Source organism: Idiotropiscis lumnitzeri, chromosome 2, assembly GCF_059441095.1.
Source record: "Idiotropiscis lumnitzeri isolate Australia: NSW breed Sydney's pygmy pipehorse chromosome 2, RoL_Ilum_1.0, whole genome shotgun sequence".
Taxonomy (NCBI): domain Eukaryota; kingdom Metazoa; phylum Chordata; class Actinopteri; order Syngnathiformes; family Syngnathidae; genus Idiotropiscis; species Idiotropiscis lumnitzeri.
Genome location: NC_142392.1, coordinates 1,015,811 through 1,036,085, shown reverse-complemented (window position 1 = coordinate 1,036,085; position 20,275 = coordinate 1,015,811). Strand labels below are relative to the sequence as shown.

Genomic DNA, 20,275 nt, shown 5'->3' with positions numbered 1-20,275 from the left:
TCATTGCGTAAACACGTCCAAACTTTTTTTTTTTTTTTAACAATCTTTTTCTCTGCTAAGTTAAATTTTCAATTTGTCCTCATTAGCATTGCAGGTGAGTTGGACTGGTGCCGGTCATTTGCAGGCGTTACACATGATGGCATTGACATTTTACCAATAAATTATGAAATAAACAAGTTTGATTTAGATTTTTTTTTAACACTTTTATTATACAATAAAAATGTGCAATAGTCCGGGTAACTACTGAATTTCAGTAGTAACGGCGCCATCTAGTGTCCATTTCGGTGAACAAATATGCAAGAAGACGAACAAATATGGTACCTTTTTTATTACAATTAATGTATAACTCATTAATTCCACTTGATTTAACTGTAACTTTCTTCAGTATGCTCCCAGTTTAAATACTAAAATAGTTTAATTAAAAATATCTCAAATTAATTGCACTCATAAACAAACGTATTAAAAAATACACATTTTCAACTGGCCAATTAATAAAAACAAATCAAAATTAAACATTTAATTTAAAAGTAATTGGTTGCAATTTTAAGGAATTTAATTTTATTTTAAAAAAAATATTTCAACACCGGCCCCATTAATGAAGTAAAAAGCTATGAAAAAAAAATTACATAATTTTCAAATAAAACAACGGATTGTGAAACGGTAAATATAGCAAAAATAACTTAGAATTACATTAAAAGTGAGTTTCTTAATACAAACACATCAGGCTCATATGCATTTTTTTTCGCACCTGATCGTGTTCTTATTGCAGTGCGAAAGCGTGCACCTGACGCTTGACGACGTGGGCGCTCGCCAGCAGGCTGTGCGGGCCCAACTGGAGGGCCTGGAGCGAGACGTGGGCCAGCTGAAGGAGTGGACATCCGGGCTGAGCAACAAGCGGTCGGAGTTGAGGTCCAGCGTGGACACGCTGAGAGGCGCTGTGGACCAGATTGAGACGCGCACCTCCGCCATCACGGTGGACTTCGCCAACAAGGTGCTCTTAATTCGCCTCCCTCTGCTTCCTGCATATGTCACTTTACAGTAATACCCTCGCCAATAGGTGGCGTCGGTAAGGACGGACATCCGGCGTATGGACGGCCTGCGCTCGGAGCTGGACTCCCTCCTGACGCAGGTGTCGGAGCTGGAGGAGAAGTCGTCGCGGGCCGAGCGCTCCATGGTGGGGCGCATCGGCGACGTGCTGGCCGGCAGCATCGAGCGCGTCTCCAACCTGCGCGCGGCATCCGAACGCAACGCGCAAGCCCTGGAGCAGCTGCGCCGACGCCTCCCCGACTTGGACGCCGCCGACCGCAGCGTGTCGGAGCGCCTGCGGGAGCTGGAGGGCGGCCGGGCTCGCCTCATCCGCACGGTGAGCTTCGCGGCCGACCTCAAACCCAAAGTGGGTGCCATCAAGAGAGACTTCGGGGCTCTGGAGCCTCGACTTGCCGACCTCACCTTCCGTGTGGGAAACCTGGCCGAGGAGCTCGGCAAGAGGGAGTCGGAAATCACCGAGCTCAGGCGGACACTGGACGAGCTCACGTCGGCCGAAGAGCGAGACGTAAGTGTCACTACTGAACAGGCGGCAGTTTTATCCGAATCTAACGACGCACTGCAGCCAACATGGACACGCGACATTCATTTGAGAGAATAAAACAAATGACTTTAGCTTTGCATCCGCCGTTTTGTGTTACCTATGATGCGTTCACCAACATTGACTTGTATTTTTATTTTAAAGAAAAAAAAAATGGTCAATTGGATTTAAGGCATTTCCATTTATTTCCTTTGGGAAATGATGATTTGAGTTCCGGAATAAATTTCATTCCTGTCGCGTCCGAATTGCCACCTCAAGTTTGGAGGACTGAAAGATTCCATGAACCGAAAGTATTCATGTCTGCGGCTTCATAAAAGCGCCGTTAGCGAGATGATTTGATATTAAGTTCATTCATAAATTACCTGGAACTTTACATTTTTTGTACTTGTGGTTCGTGGCAGTAGACGGTTGTCAATGACACTCATTTATTCCTTGACATGAGACGTGACATATTGAGGTTAACAAGAGTGTTTTTATTGAAAAAACAAATGGAGTAAACAACAAAGTACTCAACAAGCGCTTATTGCTTTTGATTTAAAACAAAAAAACAACATCTTTGGCGCAGGCAGGAAGTTTGGAAAAAAAAAGTAACAGTGCAGATTGAGTGTTGATTCACAGCTCAGCAGTCCGGCGCCTCCATCTTGTTTTGTCCTACCTGTGCAACTTCAAGTTACGAACAAAAGAGTGTTTTGTTTTTTAATTTGTCGTGCTGCTACTCTTGCGCCTCGCCGCCGAGACCTTCGGACAACACCGCCAGCGTCTTGGTGGCCCCCTCCAAGGCCATCTGCAAGGAGATGATAGCTTGTTGCTGCTCCTCCAGCTTGGTGGCGTGCTGGTCGGCCCCGTCGGTGGCGAGCCGCTCCAGCTCCTCCACCCGCCGGGCCATGAGCGAGTCTGTGGAGGCCAGCGAGTCCTGCGAGTCCCCCATGACCGCCACGTTGGCCTGCAGCTCCTCCAGCTGTTTGCTCAGGACCTCCAGCTCCTTCTGGGAGAAGGCCTTCCCGGCCAGCGCGCTCTCCTGCGTGTCGTACTGGGAGAGGAGCGACTCCACCTTGGCGCTGACGGAATCGCTGTTCTCCTCCGAGGCTTTGAGGCGGGCTTCCATGTCGTCTGTTCTCTTCTGCGTCTGAGCGGCGACCTCGGTGAACTTCGACTCCATGTCACGGACGCCCTCGGCGGCCCGCTCCAAGCCGCCCTCCAGGGAGCCGGTTCGGTCCCCGAGGGCTTGGACTTGCGACTCGGCGGTGGACACGGACAGCTTGAGACTTCCCACCGTGTCTTGCACCACCGACCGGAATGACTCCACTTCCTGGGAAAGCGACGTCACTTCCTGGCTACGCGTTCGGAGCTCCTCCCTCACCGAGTTGATCTGCTCGCGGATGGAATCGGCGGAAGCGTCGGCATCCTGCTTGGCCGCCCTGATCTCGGCCACCACGTCCACGATGGCCGACAGCTCCTGCTTGACCATGGCGGGGTCTTCGATGCCGCCCAGCCGGGCCTTCAGGTCGGCCAGCTGGCTCTGGGCCTCGCCCTGGGCGTCGGTGAACTCGGCCACTCTGGCTCGCACCGAGCGGCTCACCTCCTCCAGACGCTGATCCACCGTCGTCTCCAAGGAGGAGAAGTCGCGCTGCCGGGCCTCCTTTACCTCGGCGATGCCATCGGAGAGCTCCTTGAGGAGGTCATTCCGGAGCTTCTGGAGGGCCTTCTCCACCCGCCGCGTCTCCTCCTCGCCCCGCGCCATCCGGGTCACAGCACCCTCCAGCTCCGCACGGGTGGCGCCCAATGATGACTCCAGATTGTCCACCACGCCTTTCAGAGAGGCCACCTGGTGTTGAAGAGTATCAAAATATTAAGGAAGGCATTTTAAGGTCTAAATGTAATTACAGGATAATTCATTGGCGCCTCGTACTTTGGCACCAGGTCTGAAGCACTGAAGCAAGACCGAACCGCTCCTGGAACTATACAGTGCAGGGGATAAAGTAAAGTTCTATCGACCACTGAAAAGTAGGGATGTTTTATACCACTTTTTTCCCCAGATCGATAGCAGTATCTGAATTCATTCTGCCGTAATATGACACCAACAGCGAAGTATTACTTACTCAATGGCAGATTTTTTTTTTTTTTTTTTTAAATGCCATTTTTTTTTTTTTTAATGCCATAAGTATTGGTGGCGGGTATTGGCTTCCTCCATGAGTACCCGATACCTTAAAATAAGGCCCATATAAGCACAATACCAATATTTTGTATCAGTACTTTCCCTCCTTACTCAAAAGCACTTAAACTTCCTGGATCCTGAATGAAAGAAAACAGCTTTCGTTATTCTGGGAAGACTTTCTAAGCAATTTTTGTGACTGTGAGTCGAGAGAGTTGATTGACTTGCCATACATGGAGCATGCATTCAACGACCCCAGAGGTCTGCAACACCCCCCCCCCCCCTTCTCCAACTCCTCCGATCCGAACGCCACGATACAGACAATTAAAAGCTGGGTGTAGTTCGTTCGTGGCTGCCTAATGACACATGCCATCTCAACGAACCTGTTGAACGACGCCCTCCATTTTGCTGCTCATCTCGGCGCTCATTTGTGCGCTTTCGGCGTGTTTTGCGCTCGTCTGCCGGATCTCCTCCACCACCTTCTGCAAGTGGAAGGCGCCCAGGCCGACGCCTCCGATCATCGCTGCGTAGAAGAGCAGCGAGGCCAGGGTGCCCAGACAGCTGCGGCCCTTCTTCCCGGAGGAGCGCGCCGACCCCTGGGAGGCTGCAGAGCCGCTCACGCCATTACTTTTATGGGGTTTCTCCTCCTTGTGCACCGGTGCAGCTGCAGAAGTCGCAGCGGATTTCTCGCCAGCGTTGCTCTTCTGTCGGTTCTTCGCCGTCATGTTCGCTGGAGGTGGACTGTGTGAAAGAACTAGTGTGACGTGCGGTTCCTTTTTGCATTCGTGGATGCAGGAAGTTTTTGCGTTTTTGTTTTTTTTTACTCGGCGCTGCAGCAGCGTATCAGGGAGCGAGTCGTGTCTTTGGGGTGGCTTTTGGGACGTCCCAAGTAGGACTATTGCAGGCGAAACTAGTGCAAAAAGTGCAAACAAAGTACCACAGATGATCAAATACTCAATTTCTCAATTGACATTTTTGTAGCTAAGCTTTTATGCGTCATCTTAGACTTTAAAATAATAATTATTATGTGGGGGCGTGGTTTAGAACAAATCACCTCCCCTCATACGTGGCAACTGGCCTCCTGCCACATCCCATAATGCCAGCTCACAAGTTTCTAGGAACAAAAGGTCCTTGTTTTACAATCTATGGCTAAATTTGATAATTTCAACAATATATCGTCCTACTTCTGACTGTTCTTGGCTTTTGTTTAGAGAAAAATCTTGTTTGTACATTTATTTGAGTTCAACTTTGATGATTATTTGCCGCTAAATGTATGGACATGTCCTGTAAAGAAATACAAAGTTAAGAAAAATCAGAAGTGCACTGAACAAAACGCTTTCGGTTCTTGCGTTGTCCACTAGAGGGCGCCAAAGCAACGTCTACGTATAGCTACTGCGTTGCCAAAACGTCAATTCGTCTTGAACCAGATGAGATCTTTCAGGGACTTTACGACACATTAAACCCGTGAAGATAAAGCGTATTACTACTAGAATCATTCTTAAAATTTGCACATTTATTTAAGAAAGACTACATTTGAGGCGAGTAACTAATAAAGTGTCCCACTGGTGATACACCTATATTGATATACATGTTCACACACATCTTTTTAAGGCAGTTAATTCAAGTGAACAACCACTTTGTGTGTATTGTTTAATCGTACTTGGATAGATATGTTTAAGAACAGACGTGATTCATCCAAACGCATCGTCACTTTTTTTTCCGAGCATAGCCTGAATGCATCACGACTGCACGCCCAGCCCCGGTGACAGCAGACACCGCCCGCCGCCATCCAGGTGCTCATCTCCCGGGAGCTTCTCTCCGGGCCCGCCTAGTCTTTGGAGCCTCAACCTGGGTGAGGAGGAGTACCACCAACGTACTATGCTTTGTCTACGAAGAGGACCACCTCACGCCCCGAACCCCATCCTTCTCCTGCCCGGAAATATGAAGCGGGAGCACGGTCCCCACAAATGAGGACAGCCACATTTTGAGTCGTCTGTGTCGTGAGCACGCAGAGCCGGGAAGACAGCTAAGCAAGCAGCCACCCGGGGGAAAGTCTCCCAGACTTCGCCGAGCCATGGCGGGGCTCATCAAAAAGCAAATCTTGAAGCATCTCTCCAGGTCAGTGAGCCCCACTCACAACCGGGGATGGGGGGCGCTCGGCTGGCGGATTCAGACGCCGCTCGACAGTCGACCAACCGCTCTGGCTGACGTCAAGACTGCCGTTTGTCATTGTGGTTCCGGGCGACTCCGAGCGGCTCGCCGACCCTGGCGGGTGCCGTGCGGCGGCTGTCAGCCGGCCTTTTGCCTCCGGTGACCCTCGATCGCTGAGCTCGCGGAGCTAGCGGGGCTAAGCTAACAAGCTAGCGGTGCTAATCCCTAGCCAGTCAAAATGACAGGTTGAACCGGTCGCTCTTAGGAGTCTGATTTATTCAAATAAGAATCTCAGCTGGGCCTTAAACACAAACTACCATTTAAAATATTCAACTTTTAATCATTTTATTCGTGTATAGAAAACAACGCGAACGTATTCCAACGTGTAATTCGAAAACAGCAAGGCGTTCATATCTTGTTTACATGCCAATTAAACTTGCCATGTCATCCTAACAAAATTCATCATCTGGACCATTTCAGCACATAAGCACCATTTCCTTCTCGTGTTTGTTTTAAGTAGCCATAAGATGTCTGCATTATTTATTCCTTTCCAGGGTTTCCTCAAGCGACTCTTCATTGGTGGCGCTGCTGTGACGTCATCCATATTTCTTTCCCCTCCATCCATCTGCTGTCAGTTTCTGACTCATTATCTATTTGTGCAAATAATAATTTCATAGTTGGTGTCAACGTTTCTGCAGGAAGTTACGCCAGCAGTTGCCCCAACAATTCGATGACCCGAATCGTTCATGTCGAGCCGTCCTCGTGTTTACCTACTCACATGGACGTGGGCTGTGTTGTGGGTGTAAACACGGGCGCAAAACGTCCGTGTAAGACTTCACTGAGGCCCGTGTGACAGAGTGCTGCACCCTAGATCCTCAAAGTAATTCTTTCTGAATTGCAGCCTGACCCGCGAATAAAATGAGCGCCTTACCCCGTAATAGGTTGTGATTGTGATTGCCGTTACTAAAAGTTGGCGTCTTTTATTAAAACGCAACCCTTGGACAGCAGATGTGGCATCTGTCAAGCTTAAGTTGATGGTGCGGTTTAAATTAAAAGTGCTACTTATGCAACATTAAGCTCGATTGTATTGCTTCAAAGATCAAATAAAACCCCTCTCGGTCACTGGTTGAAATCAAAATTGTTGAACAATGCATCGTGTGTCCTCCATTTTGTGTTTGACCATTTTTAGCATCCATGTCCAGTTTTTCCTCAAGGTTAAACCTTCCGTTGTTATTGCCCTCACTGCTGGTGGGATGACTATTAAGGCATGAATCACGGCAGACTGTGGGCGCTCTTGAATTAATGTGTGCGTGCGTGAGAGCGATATTTGGCAGGATGCAACTTTCTGCATCACGCTCACCTTCACGCTATTTTTAAGTCATAAACAATTCCTCCACCTTCACAGGCAACACTCTGGCAAGAATACAATATGACGACGTATAACGTAACATATTATGTGATGTGATGATATCCATCCATCCATGATCAGAACTTCTTATCCTCTATAACATATATGTCCTCAAATACGGTAGTTGTGCGCTCGCAACGTGCTGTTCTACTCCATTCCTGTAGGTGGCGGTAATGCAGTCCAACAGAATGTCACTGGATCTGGCTCTACTGTCTTTTTCTGAAAGACGGCTTTCCTTGCATTGTTGTGACTTTGTGATGTTATATTGTTATATTGCGAATTTATCCTTATAAAATGATTTATTTTCTGATAATATTTCAATTTAATTTTCAGCTGTAATGAGTGCATTGTTTCTCAAAGTATTACGCCGCTTTCGCAAGATTGACATTTTTCTCAAGTGCCTTTTTTCCAAAGAATATATTGTCATATTTTTTTGCTCCTAAAATTACGACTTTTCCCAAATAGTTTTTCTCACAATAGTCTCACTCTCAATTTATTTCTCATTAATTGTTGCTTTAATCTGGTAAAATAAAATTCTGACTTTTTCATCAAGTTAATCAAATTTCGATAATTTTTTTTTCTCGGATACTCAATTTGACACGATTGTGCGAGTTTGTTTTAGTGTGCTTATCGCCAGCGTGCAGGTTGCCTCCGTTAAATAATTTATGGAATTGGAGAGGAATGTGACGCTGGCTGTAGGAGGTGCGGTGCGCAAAGAAACTCCTGCAATGTTTTTTGTGTCTCGCATCCTCTGCGCGCATTTTTTTCTTGAGAGAATTCTTTACAACCCAACTACTTTTTTTCGACATTCCACTGGAGAGAGAACAGAGAACACGGACGTCCATTTTGTGTGTTTGAGTCTGTTTGCTGGAACCAAAGAGCAAACCTTCAGTGGACACACATGCTGAGGAAAAAAAACAAACAACCTTTGATGGACTTTGTGCGAACAGTGAATGACTTTGTGGTCCAAAATGCTAATATTGGTCTTTAATGCCGAGGTAATGCGCTCTCAGGGAGCAGAAAAGACAAAACGGAAGTCTGTTTTGTGTTAACATTGGAAATTTATGATCTTAATTATCACGTCATTTTTTTCCTCCCAAAGTTTAGGACTTTACTTTTGTATTATATAAACACATTTTCACAACAGTCTGACTTTATGCTTGTTTGCAAGTTTTCTGTCCATTTCTCTTCAAATCCAGACTTTGCGTTTCTTTATTAACCCTTCGTCTGGCACGTTGCCGGCAGGTTCGCCAAGAATCTGTCGCCCGACAAGATCAACCTGAGCACGCTAAAGGGCGAAGGTCAGCTGACCAACCTTGAGCTGGACGAGGAGGTGCTCCAGAGCCTGCTGGACCTTCCCACCTGGCTGGCCATCAACCGCGTGTGCTGCAACAAGGCCGCCATCCGCGTACGCCAACATGCAATGTCAATTTCAGTTTGTTTTTTTCTTGCCATCAAGTGCGACGTGAGCTGATTATCGTTGTGTCATCCCGTCTACAGATCCCATGGACCAAATTGAAGACGCACCCAATTTCTTTGGTAACTTGCTCAACAGTTGTCAAACCATGTGGGGAGGAAAAGTCACCCACCTTTTTTTTTTGGTTCTTCCAGACGCTTGATAAAGTGGAAATGGAAATGAGCACCTGCGATGAACCCCGTCCCCCCAACGGCCCCTCCCCAATAGCGACGGCATCGGGTCAGAGGTGAGCTCCCGTCCTATTTATTTAATAAAAAAAAAAAAAAATCCCAACAGCTGACCTGACGTGAATTCCGTTTTCCACGTTTGTAGTGAGTACGGCTTTGCGGAGAAGGTGGTGGAAGGCATATCGCTGTCCATCAACTCCATCGTGATCCGCATCAGCGCCAAGGCCTTCAACGCCTCCTTCGAGCTGTCCCAGCTGCAGGTGTACAGCGTCAACACCAGCTGGAGCCTCAGCGACCTGCGCTACACGCGCATTCAGGACCCTCAAAGGGGCGAGGTAGGCAAACGGCGCAAAAGCTTTTTTCGCCACGGCGCCGTCTGCTGGATACGATGGCTCATTGCTTGGCTTGGCCACAATGCAAATATCGGCGGAGAAAATTGTGGCTTTAGTTTGTAATAATCCAAATTTATCTCTCAGTTACCACCATTTTGTAACTACATGTGAAATTATGACTTGTACAACTTTATTATTAAAATCAACGTTTCTCCCCAATAGTGCCTCTTTTTTCCTCATAAAGGCGGGCCTGTTGCTTTCAAAATTCAAATTTCCTAATCTCCCTGTCGGCTTGTTGCTCGCGTCGCAGCTCTTGACGTTCAAGGAGATCAGCTGGCAGATGATCCGCATCGAGGCCGACGCCATCCAGAGCGCCGAGCACGACATGCTGAGCGCGCCCATCCGCCTCATCACCAACCAGTCCAAGATCCGAGTCACGCTCAAGAGACGCGTACGACGCACACGTCGGCCATCTTCTTTGACCTGGCGGGGAACCACTTCAATTCGGACAACTTGTCTGTCTTTCCGGTCCAGATGAAGGACTGCAACGTGGTGGCCTCCAAGCTGGTCCTGATCCTGGACGACCTTCTGTGGGTGCTGACCGACTCGCAGCTCAAAGCCATGGTGCAGTACGCCAAGTCCCTCAGCGAAGCCATGGAGAAGTCAGCGCAGCAGAGGAAGAGCTTGGCCACCGAGGACCAGGTGAGGACGGCCGACTCGGCCGCTCGCGCTCCAACGTCCGGGATTAACGCCCCTCGTCTTTGCCTCGCAGGCGTCGTCCGGGTCGGTGTCGTCCCAGCAGGTGCGCACGCAGCAGACGTCGGCGGCGGCCGACCAGAGCGCCAGCATGGCCAAGCTGTTCAGCGCCTACGACGTGTGCGAGACGTCGCACCATCTGCAGGTCACGCACCTGGACCTGCACATCTGCGACGACATCCACGCCACGGACAAAGGTGGGCGGGAACCCAAGGCCCGCGCTTCCTCGCGCAGGACTTTAGTGAAAAGCATTTTTGTCTTTCTTGGCAGCGATCAACAAGAGGATCACAGGTGGCGCCATGCAGCTGTCCTTCAGCTCCATCACGTTGGACTACTACCCTTTCCACCGAGCAGGTGTGCAGGCGTCTTTTTCTCCTCAAAGTTACTCAGTTTTGGTTTCATTATTGTAAATTCATGTCCTGCGTTATCCTTTAACAACAGCTGCGATTATTTCATTGCAAAATTGCAATTTAATTCTCTAAAAATGTGTTTCTAAAATTTCAAGTGTAAAAATGCTTGCATTTTTCTTGTACTATTGCCATTTTATTGTGTATGGAAATGTATACTTTCTTGCTTTTTCCTTGCAAAATTCTGACGTCAGTTTCTTCCAAAAAAAGTTTGTCTTTTTTCTTGCACCATTTCAACACTACTCTGGTAAAACTGTTACTTGGTTTGCCCCTAAATTCCAACTTGCCTGATGGAAAACAACGCCACTGTTTCTTGTGTCGCAGGCGACAGCTGCTCGCACTGGATGCACTACAGCGAGGCCACCAAAAGCCGGGAGGGTTGGGCGCGCAGCCTTCTGGACGAGTTCAAGTCCAACGTGGAGATGCTGAAGAGTGCCGTACGGAGCCAGCAAGAAGCGGCGCCGGCGCACAGCTCACCTGGTAAGCACGCTCGGCTCGCTAATAGGCCTGAGTGTCACGGCGCGCACACACGCAGTGGCTTTTCTGTCCCCAGTGTCCGTTAGGGACGATGTGTATTGGCCAATTGGGCTTAGTGAGGCAGATGGACCCGTGGTAGAATGGAGCCCACACACGCAACCTCCAGCCCAGTGTTGTTGGTGCCTTGAGCCAGGTATCATTGGCGTGTGTGTGTGTGTGTGTGCGCACGTTACGGTGCGGTGATACACACCTTGCGTGAGGCTCAGCCGACCCCCCCCAGTCGCTCCCTTGGCGGCGCCCTCCTCATTTTTGTGTCATTGTTTCTCTGAAGGGAAGATCAACACGTCCTCCACCTCGTCCTTCAGCCCTCCCCCTCAGAGTCCCAAGACGCAGCTCATGTCCAGCTCCGTGGTCCTCAGGATGGCCGACTTCAGCATCTACCAGGTCGGCTTTTGGCCCCAAACGCGACTCGGCCCTCTCGCTAACTGAAAATGTGCGCTTGGCAGGTGTCCACGGCGGACCAGCGTCGCTCCAGCCCCAAGACCATGATCTCCTGCAACAAAAAGTCCTTGTACCTTCCTTCTGAGATGCCGGCCGTCCACGTCGAGTTTACGGAGTACTACTTCCCCGACGGAAAAGACTATCCCAGTAAGGAGAAGTCCACACGCTGGGGTGTCAAACTTAGTATTTGTTGCTTTGGCTTCTGTCTGAAGAGCCTGCGAGAGTCTTTTAAAGGCTGCTGGACGTTGCTTTTGTGTCATGAAATTTTGCTCCCGCAGTCCCGTGCCCCAATCTGTACGCCCAGCTGAACGCGCTGCAGCTGGTCCTGGACGCCCGCAGCCTGGTGTGGCTCAACCTGTTCGCTTTGGACCTGCGGCAGAGTCTGGAGCAGTTCATGGAGATCTACAAGCTCAACGACTCGCAGAAGCCTGACGAGCACGTGGACATCAAGGTGGACGGCCTCATGCTGAAGGTACGTGGAGTCCAAAAAAAAAGTAACTCAGTCGCCCAGATGAAAGATGGCGTGTCCACTGCTCGTCTTTGTGTCCTTGCAGCTGGTGATCCCGGCCGATCGGGACCCCTCGTGCCCGCCCAACCTTCCCCGCTCCGTCTCCGTGCAGACGTCTGAGATGGTGGCCACCAACACCCGCCACCCGGCCAACTGCACCCGCGCTCACCTGGAGGCGCTGCTGCAGGCCTTCCAGGGGGAACCCTTCTTTCGGTCCTCCAATGTCTCCTTTCCCCGCTCCTCCTCCTCTCTGCCGATCTTTCATCCCGTTTTCCGCTACCACGCCCACGAGCAGGACACTCGTCTGCACGACATCTACCGGGGCTTGGTGGCGCCCACCATGGGGGCCGACGCCCTCAAAATGCCGGCCGCCGCCGACTTCTGGGCGCTGCACTTTGCGCAGTTCTGGGTGGACTACGAGGGCAAGGGGCGGCCGCAGCCTTTCGTCGACTCCTTCCCGCTCACGGCGTGGGCCTGCCAACCCGACAAGCTCCTCACGCACCAGGAGAAGCTGCGTGGACTGTCTCGGAGCTCCTCCGCGGAATCCGCCGGGCGCATGCAAAGGAAGCGGCTTCTGAAGGAGTTCTACAGCGCCGACAGCGCGCCCCCGCCGTCCCACCGTCCGTCCAACGGACTCCATAAACCGCAATCGTTGGACAGCTTGCCTTCTTCTCCCTTGACGTCTTCAGGCAGAGATGCTGATGTCCATGTGCTGGTGCATGTGCACAAGCATCTAAGTGCTCAGGTATGTTTTTTGCTTGTACCTGGTGAGAATCATAAGTCACGACACTCTTATCTTGAAATATAAAACATGCTTGATGGATGAGTTTCATGAATTCAAGTTGATGAATGTGAAAGTGGCGCTTGAGTGGCAATTCTGCGGTCCCGAACTTTTTACGCTGCGGTTCCGTTTTCCCAGGTGAGCCACCAGCAGTATGTGTTCCTGATGCGTCTGCAGCGCAGCATCAAGGCCCTGCAGCAAACTTTGCAGCAGGACCTGGAGGACATGGGAGGACTGCGCAAGGCTCCGTCCCAGCGTCCCGCCGACCACCGGCCCTTCACTGCCTGCCTGGGCCTCCTGCTCAAGAGCGCCGAGGTCTCGCTCCTCCTCAAGCCCGTCGCTCAGACGGAAGGCTCAGGATCTCCTCTCGGGTCTGAGCTGTCCCCCTCGGAGAGCAGAGGGACCGAGGGAGAGGGCAAAGAGAGCTCCATTGTGGACCGAATGTTGTGCGGCGACGTCCCCGACGCAAAGGCGGCGCAGGGGGCCGACCCACTCGTCCCCACCGCCATTACGACGACAAATCACCAGTCCTCACGTGAGGAGAGAACTTCTTCGGCAAAGAGCGCCGGGCGGTGGAGTTCCGGTGAAAGCGGGGAGACGGTGGGCGAGGTTTTCGTCAGTGAGGATGAAACAAAGTTTCAGGCAGGTGAGCCGCTTTGTGAGGACAAATCTGCGGCCGCCAAGATGCCCCAGTCCACGTCCAGGTATTTGTTTGCGTCTCCCTTGATTTCTTTTGCTTTGCTACCACAATTTCAAGCATCTCAAACATTTACGCCGTCAATCGATAATATATATTGCCGGTGCCAAGGTTAGAAAAATCATTTCTTTTGGGGTAATTTTTTTTCCTTCCCAACATCATTTCTCAAATCTTCTTTCGCCATCAAAATGAATAGAAATGTCATTAATCCACTCCAACAAAAATGTTCACTCCAGTGATGAATTAGTCAAAAGTGGCAAAAATCGGACTGTTTTTTTTTTTTTAATTTTTTTATTTACACGTTAGCTTACCACATGATTATGTTCAACCATCACCCCAAGAATTGATTTTTTATTGTCTAGTTGAAATATTATTCCACTCATAACCTTGGCCGGTGCCTCATCATCCACGGTCTGAATTTTGTGTTTCTCATCCATAAACAGCAGCAATGTGTTTGAGTGTGGACGTTCTCTCTTCCTTCGCCGCACTTCTGTCATCATTTCTCATTTCGTCTTCTCGTCACCATTTCTTATTCTTAACCTCCTGTTTGGCCTCTTCGCTTTTGACTCTTGCAAGGTGTGTGTGTGTGTGTGCGTGTGTGTTCTCTCTCTACCAAGGAAAGGAAGTTTGTCTGTCGTTTCCGATCTCCTCAGCTCCTCATCTACCAGCAGATCCACCTCCCTTTATTCCATGTCCAACATGTAAGGCCCAAATGGATCTGCGACAATCTAGCCGTGATAATTGATTAATCAATTATTTCTGTGTGCGCCTGTGTGTGTGTGTGTGTGTCTTTGGACTCATGCATAAGAGTGCAAACATGTTGGCATGTGTTTGCATGTTTGCATGCGTCTTGTCTCTGCGTGTCGCATTAAATAGGCTGTCCAGTATTTGCTGTCCACACGTGACTCGTCACGCATGCACACTGACGGCGTGTGTCCGACAAGTGCGCGTTTGTGTGTTGCAGCGGCCGTCTGATGCGCGACCGCTCGCAGTCCAGTTTCTCGGTGACCTACAAGAACATGAAGAAGAGTCCGTCCCTGCAGTCGTTGGACAACATCTCCATTGACAGCTGCCTGCTGGAGGACGGCGACACCTACAGCTTGCTGGAAAGAGGTGCGTGCACACGTGCTCTCCATTTGGTGGTTTTGAATTAATACTGAATATCGAAAGGTCCATGATTGTAGGTGTGTGACATTTGACTACTTTTAAGAGCAAATTAATATAAAGAAAAAGTCAATTTCCAGTCGCCGTGATGTCTTCACATTGACCCACCAGGTGGCAGCGTTGCACAACATTAAACAATAAAGAAAGCAACGATTATCTGCCCCTTTTTTTCCTGCACACAGATGACATGTCCATCTCAGGGTTCAAGGCCACGACCGAGAGCGCCGCAGAGGTAGCCGTCCCCGCACCGGTCCCGGAGCAGGAAGGAAGCGTGTCCCCCGACACCGTCAGCGCTGCCTCGCAAAGCCTCGACGAGCCCTCCAAGGACATTGTAGGACGAATGACGCGTTTGTTTGTTTGTTTGTGCGTGTTATTTATTCATGTGTGTGTCGTGCAGGTGTCAGTGCTGGTGCTGAAGGTCCACTCGGTGTGTGTGGCCATGGAGTCGGTGGGCGAGAGCACTGGCGTGGCTCTGGAGGTGGACAAAGTCACGCCCGTCCAGCTGGGCAACGTCAGCCTGCGGCAGTACCTCAGCAGCCGCAGCCTGGGTGAGCGGGCCCGCGTGCCGTTTTGTTTGTTTGATGAAAGGCACGGCAATGGGAGATTTTGCGAGACACACTCACACACTAACACAGTGATTCCCAACCACTCAAGTGCCAAAAATATTTTTTTTATTCGCGGCTAATAATGTATCTTTGCTTAGCTATCCATGCCGGTGACCTGTATTGACATGCTAAACCAATGAATGCTTTTCCACTACATGGCAGAAATAACCGAATAGTTGTGTTAGTGTTTTAAAACTAAACGGGCCCATGTTTCACTCATTTTTGATAATAAATCAACTCAAATCACCTTTCGCCGTTTAAGTAGATAGAAATATCGTTAATCCATTGCGGCCTGACAAAAAAAACAAATAACAAAAATAACGCTGTATATTTCACTTCATATAAAACATAAATTAATGCAGAACTAAATTCATTTTTTTTTTTAAATTTCAATGGCCTTTGTGCTGCTCCTAATGGTGTGCACGCCTTGACCACAAGGGGGCAGTATAATACAGACAGACATAAAAAGAGTTTCAAAACTGACTCAGTAAGCTGCAGCGTTATTCGTTGTTCTTTGCAGATGATAAAAAATACATGCCTCTAAGTATTTTTAGATTGCATGTCATCCATCCAAATATATAAAATAAAATAGATGCTATTTGTTAGCCTGTCGTTTGGCGGTGTGTGATAGCATTAAGCTAAGAAGCTAAGAATTGTTCAATATCTGCCCAATTGTTGCTTGTCATAAAATGAGTGTGCAATTTTTTACACAAATCAAAGCAAAAAAAAAAAAATAGCCCAACGACGGCTCACTCGTATCTCACAGCACAACCAACATTTTTCTTTGGTGCTCCGCTGCGACATGTTTCCAATGTAAAATGTGTGCCTTGGCGCAATAAGGGTTGGGAAACAACACTAACACGCACGCTAACACGCCGTGGTCATATTTACCCCGCAGGTTTGGTGTGTTCAGTGCCGGCTCAGAGCGGCCAAGGTAACGTTTGCGTTCACGCGCCACCTCCAAATTGGTCTGCATGCTCGTGTGTGTCCATGTGCGTGCGTGCGTGTAGGTGCGTGTGCCACTTTTCCTCCAGTCGTCTTTGCTTGAGCCACACGCTGAGGTCACGTGCGCAAAACGGCGTCTTGTTCCATCGCCGCGTGCGCGTTGAAGAGTTTGCCGATAATCGACGGAGCGCTCCCATTATATGCGACATTAAGTGCGCGACATGAAGAAAAGCGTGCACGGCAGTGGAATGACGTGCAGATGGCGAATCTGCCGCCTCTCCCTCGCTGCCTGACTGACTCACTCTCCCACACTTACATCAACCCCGCCCCCCCCCACCCCCCAACCTCATCTTGCCACTGCAGCAGCAGACTTTGCAGTTTCAGTCCAGTGATTCCTGCCGATGAGAGAAAACCTTTCGCTGCTTGCAGCTATCTCGCTCACCCCCCACCGACAAATCTCCGCAACCCGCCCTTCTTTTGAACCCGCTGTTGCTGTGTTATTAACCCCGACATCAAATGATGACTCCGCTCTCTCGGTCTGAGCGTTCCCGTAGCCTCTTTGGCAGAGATCCTGCAAAACATTCGATCGCACCCCGCAATTGGATTATTGAAGCTGCTCATCAAATTGAAACTCATTTTCGGGTTTGCAGCACTTTGCGTCGTCTCATTCACAAAAAAGCCGCTGACATTGCTAATCTCTGGTTCAAAGTAAAATCATTAGACACCTCCACTTACACAAAGCCTGAGGGATTCCGCAAAATCCTGCCTTTCTTTTTCTTCAATCCTCTTTCTCCTTTCAGAGTCTGGAAAAAAAGTCATGTTGCTGTTCATTAAATGCGTCCGCCAGCGTTTATGATGACCATGAGTTGCCGGCGTCTCCTCCTCACAGGTCCGGCCGAGGTGCACTCGCCGTCCGCGGGGGCCTCCCGCCGCCCGGAGGTGCGGGCCCGGCTGGAGAGCGGGCCCCGCGCCGCCGCCCACTCGCCGCTGGCCGAGCGCAACGGCTTCCTGCAGCTGCGTCTGCACGGCTACCGGGCGAGCCTGCTCATGTCCACGCTGCGCAACCTGGCCCACTTCCTGGAGGACGACACGGCGCCGCAGGTGCTGCCCATGGAGATCAGCGTACGGGACATGCACATACACTTGAAGGTGAGTGGCGGGAAAACGTAACGCCGCCCTTTGAGGTAACTTGAGAAACAGTCACATATAAATGATTGGAGAATTTGCGTGGGATGGCTGTAAAGACAATTGTATGTGTATATGTTTCTATTTTTGCCATTTTGGTTTGATATGTGTAAATGTGTTGTATGTTTTCTTTGCCGCAGGACGACAGCCAGCGTGACGCCCCGTCCGCCTCGGAGCCCATCACGCTGCACGTGGACAGCCTGCTCATCCATCGACAGGACGACGGGGCTTTCTCCGTCGGAGGTGCGACGCTCGCACGTGAGGCTTCGACAACACGAGCTTAGTTAACTTTACTCGTCCCCTCCCCTCACAGTGGACGCTGAGGCCAAACGCTCGCCGTCGACGGACGCCGCCTTGACTCCCGTCGCCGAGGTCACGCAGACCCGTACGGAGCCCGCCAGCCCGTCAAACCACGAGCAAGTGAGTAAGCGGCGTTGTGGACATTTTTACTGGCGCACGTTGTTACAAGACAACTTCTCCTGCAGATGCTGAAGGAGGAAAACGAATGTCTGAAAGTGGAGCTGTCCCGGGCCAAAATGGCGCTGGCTGAAGTTCAAATGGAGAGGGACTCACTGCAGCACCAGATCAACAGCCGGAAGGTCAACACCAGCTAGCCGCTCACCATGTGGATATTTTGTTCTTTCTTAATTTAATAATTGTGTCACAAAGCAATGCAGAGACTGAAGAGTATGTACTTTTTTTTAACAGCAAAATGACGTGTGTGTCGTGATGTGGACTTGGACAATGGTTGAATCAAATCTTCTTAGTGAATGTTTCCGAGGAATGTCGCAGAGAAATGATCAATTTTGCACATCATGCTCTTATTTGTGTGCGTGTGTGTCCTTGTAGAATGTGAGAGCTCTTTTGTACACAGATCTGAACGGTTTCACAGTGTTGAATGTGCGCGTGTCAGAGAGAACAAGCATTTCATTCCCCAGATGAGTTTTTATGGGTTGGGTCGCTTCCCAGCTATTTTTCTAGGAAAAATGTACAGCGTGTACGCCCGCTCAGCTTCGCTTCATTGGTCTTTGGGCGTCTTCTGCGTGGTTGGCCGCCGTCTTGAGTGAACCGTGCAAAAGGGACGATTATTATTAGCATATTTTGTCTGTCAAAGCTGCTGAAATGCTGATTAAAAAAAAAGGGAAAAAAATCTAACATGAAAAAAGACGACTGTTTATATAACTTCTTTTAATATGTCTTTTATGTTGTTTTGTTTTTTTCATAATTAAATAGTCTTTTTAATTTAGAATTTGTAATAATTCTTGATGCAAAAGACGCGTGGGGCTGCCCATCTTCCCTTTGACGAGCGTGAAGTGGCAACAGCTGGTACTATTTGACTGTTCAGTAGGTTTTATTTTGTCGAACAAAGGCATCTCTTCCTTCTCCTGGTCTTGCACTCCCAGTCTCTACGTCAAGTGTCCGTGTGAAAAGCAGGATGTGAGCGATTCCGCTTTCAAAATAAGAAGTCATACTCAGGGAACTGACAGTGTTGACCCTTACCATGTGACGTCACATTTGTGCTGCGTGTAGAGTTGTGTTCAAGGGGCCGATTGGTGGAAGACCACATGTAGGCCATCAAATCTTCGAAATGATCACTTTACATTCTCCAAACATATAAGGATGTTTTCTGCTAACTACAGGTACAGTACTTTTTGTCCCCTTTTTCATGTGCAGTGGGTCATAATTATTAACCTTTGATTGTAAGTTGGAGGCAGGCTTGATGTTTACGTTTTTGCATACCCATGCAAGTTTAGAAAACTAATTCATTTTAGAAAACTAATTCATTCAATTTAATTAAACCATTTGTATTACTTATGGTGATGTGAGAATTACAATCAAGTCCACCTATAAAACACTTCAAGTAAGGCTTGATTACAGCAAGAAGCACCATCACCACAACCAATATTCAGTAAAAAGTAAGGTAAGAACAAAGTAATTTTACCACCTATTGAAACCAAAATATACTTTAAAAACACTGAGCTACTGCTGAATCAGTTTTTGGTTTTTTTTCTTAGCCTGTTAGCTTATTAGCTCGTGTATTGAAAAGAAAGGTGTCGTAACGATGTATTTTACTTTGTAGTTAACGCAATGTAAAATGCGAGCACATCCGGTTCTCTGTTAATTTTGTAAGCGCAAACCGGAAATTGCACATTCGCTACACGTGAGCTTGACATCTGTTTGCACTCGGGGGGCACCGGCCAGTGCGGGAGGTTCAGCGGAGAGCGAGAGAAGGAAGACCCGCAAGGGGAGCCTCTTCCCGGAGGTGGACGCGCCAGCCTGTCGTCAGCAGGAGAGAAGCGGGACCGGAGTGGAGGCTCGCTCGAAGCGGGGTGGAGCCAAAAGGACTTTGCGTGCTCACGTCGGGTTCCCCGGAGGAGGCACCGGAGCTCCGAGTCCGGATGAACAGGGAGCACCGCGCGCGGTGGGAGGGGACGCGCTCTGCAGCATCCGAGCGGCAGCACCAGCAGCATGCCCCCGCGGTGAAGCGAGCGTGAACGGAGGCGCGAACGTGGATTGATTTCATGGGAAATTGCAATCCTCGCTGGCCCGGCGTCGTCGTGCAGCTCTCGTGTCCGGGATGGGGAAGGAGCAGGAGCTGCTGGAGGCCGCCCGCACCGGGAACGTGGCCGTGGTGGAGAAGCTGCTGAGCGGCAAGAGGGGCTTGCTGGGCTCGGGCTCCGGTTCCATTCCGCTGCCCAACCTGCTGAGGTATGTTGTAAGCTCTCCATGGAGGCTTCTTGCCTGTGAATCAAAGAGGGCTTCTTTTTTAGCTTTGATGTTCATATGTTGACATAATGGCCCCTGCAATAGTCTTTAAAGTCCAAAAAGGCCTATTACTTTGATGTCTGTTGGAGAACAATGAGCCCTACCTGAACTAGAACCTCAAAGAGGACCGCTCAGATCATTGGTTGCCCATCCCAGCCCTGCAGCATCTCCTCACCGGGGACAGGTGATTAGAGAGATCAAAGCATGGGTG

The 20,275-nt window shown here is 49.5% G+C and overlaps 4 protein-coding genes across 9 annotated transcripts in view; 3 read left to right on the top strand and 1 right to left on the bottom strand.

Annotated features, from left to right (window-relative positions):
- The first annotated feature begins 723 nt into the window (after positions 1 to 723).
- On the top strand, positions 724 to 1,659 carry LOC148341097 (inhibitor of nuclear factor kappa-B kinase-interacting protein-like). Its single transcript, XM_088282075.1, has 2 exons — positions 724 to 991; positions 1,058 to 1,659. Exons 1-2 carry the CDS (start codon positions 731 to 733, stop codon positions 1,643 to 1,645), a joined length of 849 nt encoding a protein of 282 aa, XP_088138201.1. The 5' UTR covers positions 724 to 730; the 3' UTR covers positions 1,646 to 1,659.
- Positions 1,660 to 2,037: 378 nt separating this feature from the next.
- Positions 2,038 to 4,562, bottom strand: ckap4 (cytoskeleton associated protein 4). The gene is made up of 2 exons (XM_088282051.1): positions 4,121 to 4,562; positions 2,038 to 3,410 (listed from the first exon to the last, which is right to left on the bottom strand). The coding sequence occupies exons 1-2, from the start codon at positions 4,460 to 4,462 to the stop codon at positions 2,298 to 2,300; spliced, it is 1,455 nt and encodes a 484-aa protein (XP_088138177.1). The 5' UTR covers positions 4,463 to 4,562; the 3' UTR covers positions 2,038 to 2,297.
- A 126-nt stretch (positions 4,563 to 4,688) lies between these two features.
- bltp3b (bridge-like lipid transfer protein family member 3B) lies at positions 4,689 to 18,544 on the top strand. Of its 3 annotated transcripts, XM_088282022.1 has the most exons (24): positions 4,689 to 5,855; positions 8,542 to 8,704; positions 8,797 to 8,835; positions 8,908 to 8,999; positions 9,086 to 9,275; positions 9,583 to 9,723; positions 9,807 to 9,974; positions 10,045 to 10,225; positions 10,299 to 10,382; positions 10,760 to 10,915; positions 11,244 to 11,356; positions 11,419 to 11,560; positions 11,692 to 11,885; positions 11,968 to 12,666; positions 12,841 to 13,406; positions 14,017 to 14,100; positions 14,364 to 14,512; positions 14,746 to 14,894; positions 14,961 to 15,111; positions 16,067 to 16,102; positions 17,003 to 17,262; positions 17,439 to 17,541; positions 17,612 to 17,718; positions 17,784 to 18,544. In XM_088282022.1, the coding sequence occupies exons 1-24, from the start codon at positions 5,812 to 5,814 to the stop codon at positions 17,910 to 17,912; spliced, it is 4,140 nt and encodes a 1,379-aa protein (XP_088138148.1). In that variant the 5' UTR covers positions 4,689 to 5,811; the 3' UTR covers positions 17,913 to 18,544. The 3 variants fall into 3 exon arrangements, with proteins under 3 accessions (XP_088138148.1, XP_088138156.1, XP_088138162.1); XM_088282030.1 differs by lacking the exon at positions 16,067 to 16,102 and having other exon boundaries at positions 4,690 to 5,855; XM_088282036.1 differs by lacking the exon at positions 14,017 to 14,100 and having other exon boundaries at positions 5,153 to 5,855.
- A 925-nt stretch (positions 18,545 to 19,469) lies between these two features.
- Positions 19,470 to 20,275, top strand: part of anks1b (ankyrin repeat and sterile alpha motif domain containing 1B) — a 48,001-nt gene continuing 47,195 nt past the window's right edge. For all 4 annotated transcript variants that reach the window (XM_088287511.1, XM_088287510.1, XM_088287513.1 and 1 more), the window contains exon 1: positions 19,470 to 20,007. In XM_088287511.1, coding sequence (XP_088143637.1) covers positions 19,877 to 20,007 — 131 coding nt within the window. In that variant the 5' untranslated portion in view covers positions 19,470 to 19,876. The remainder of the gene's footprint in view (positions 20,008 to 20,275) is intronic.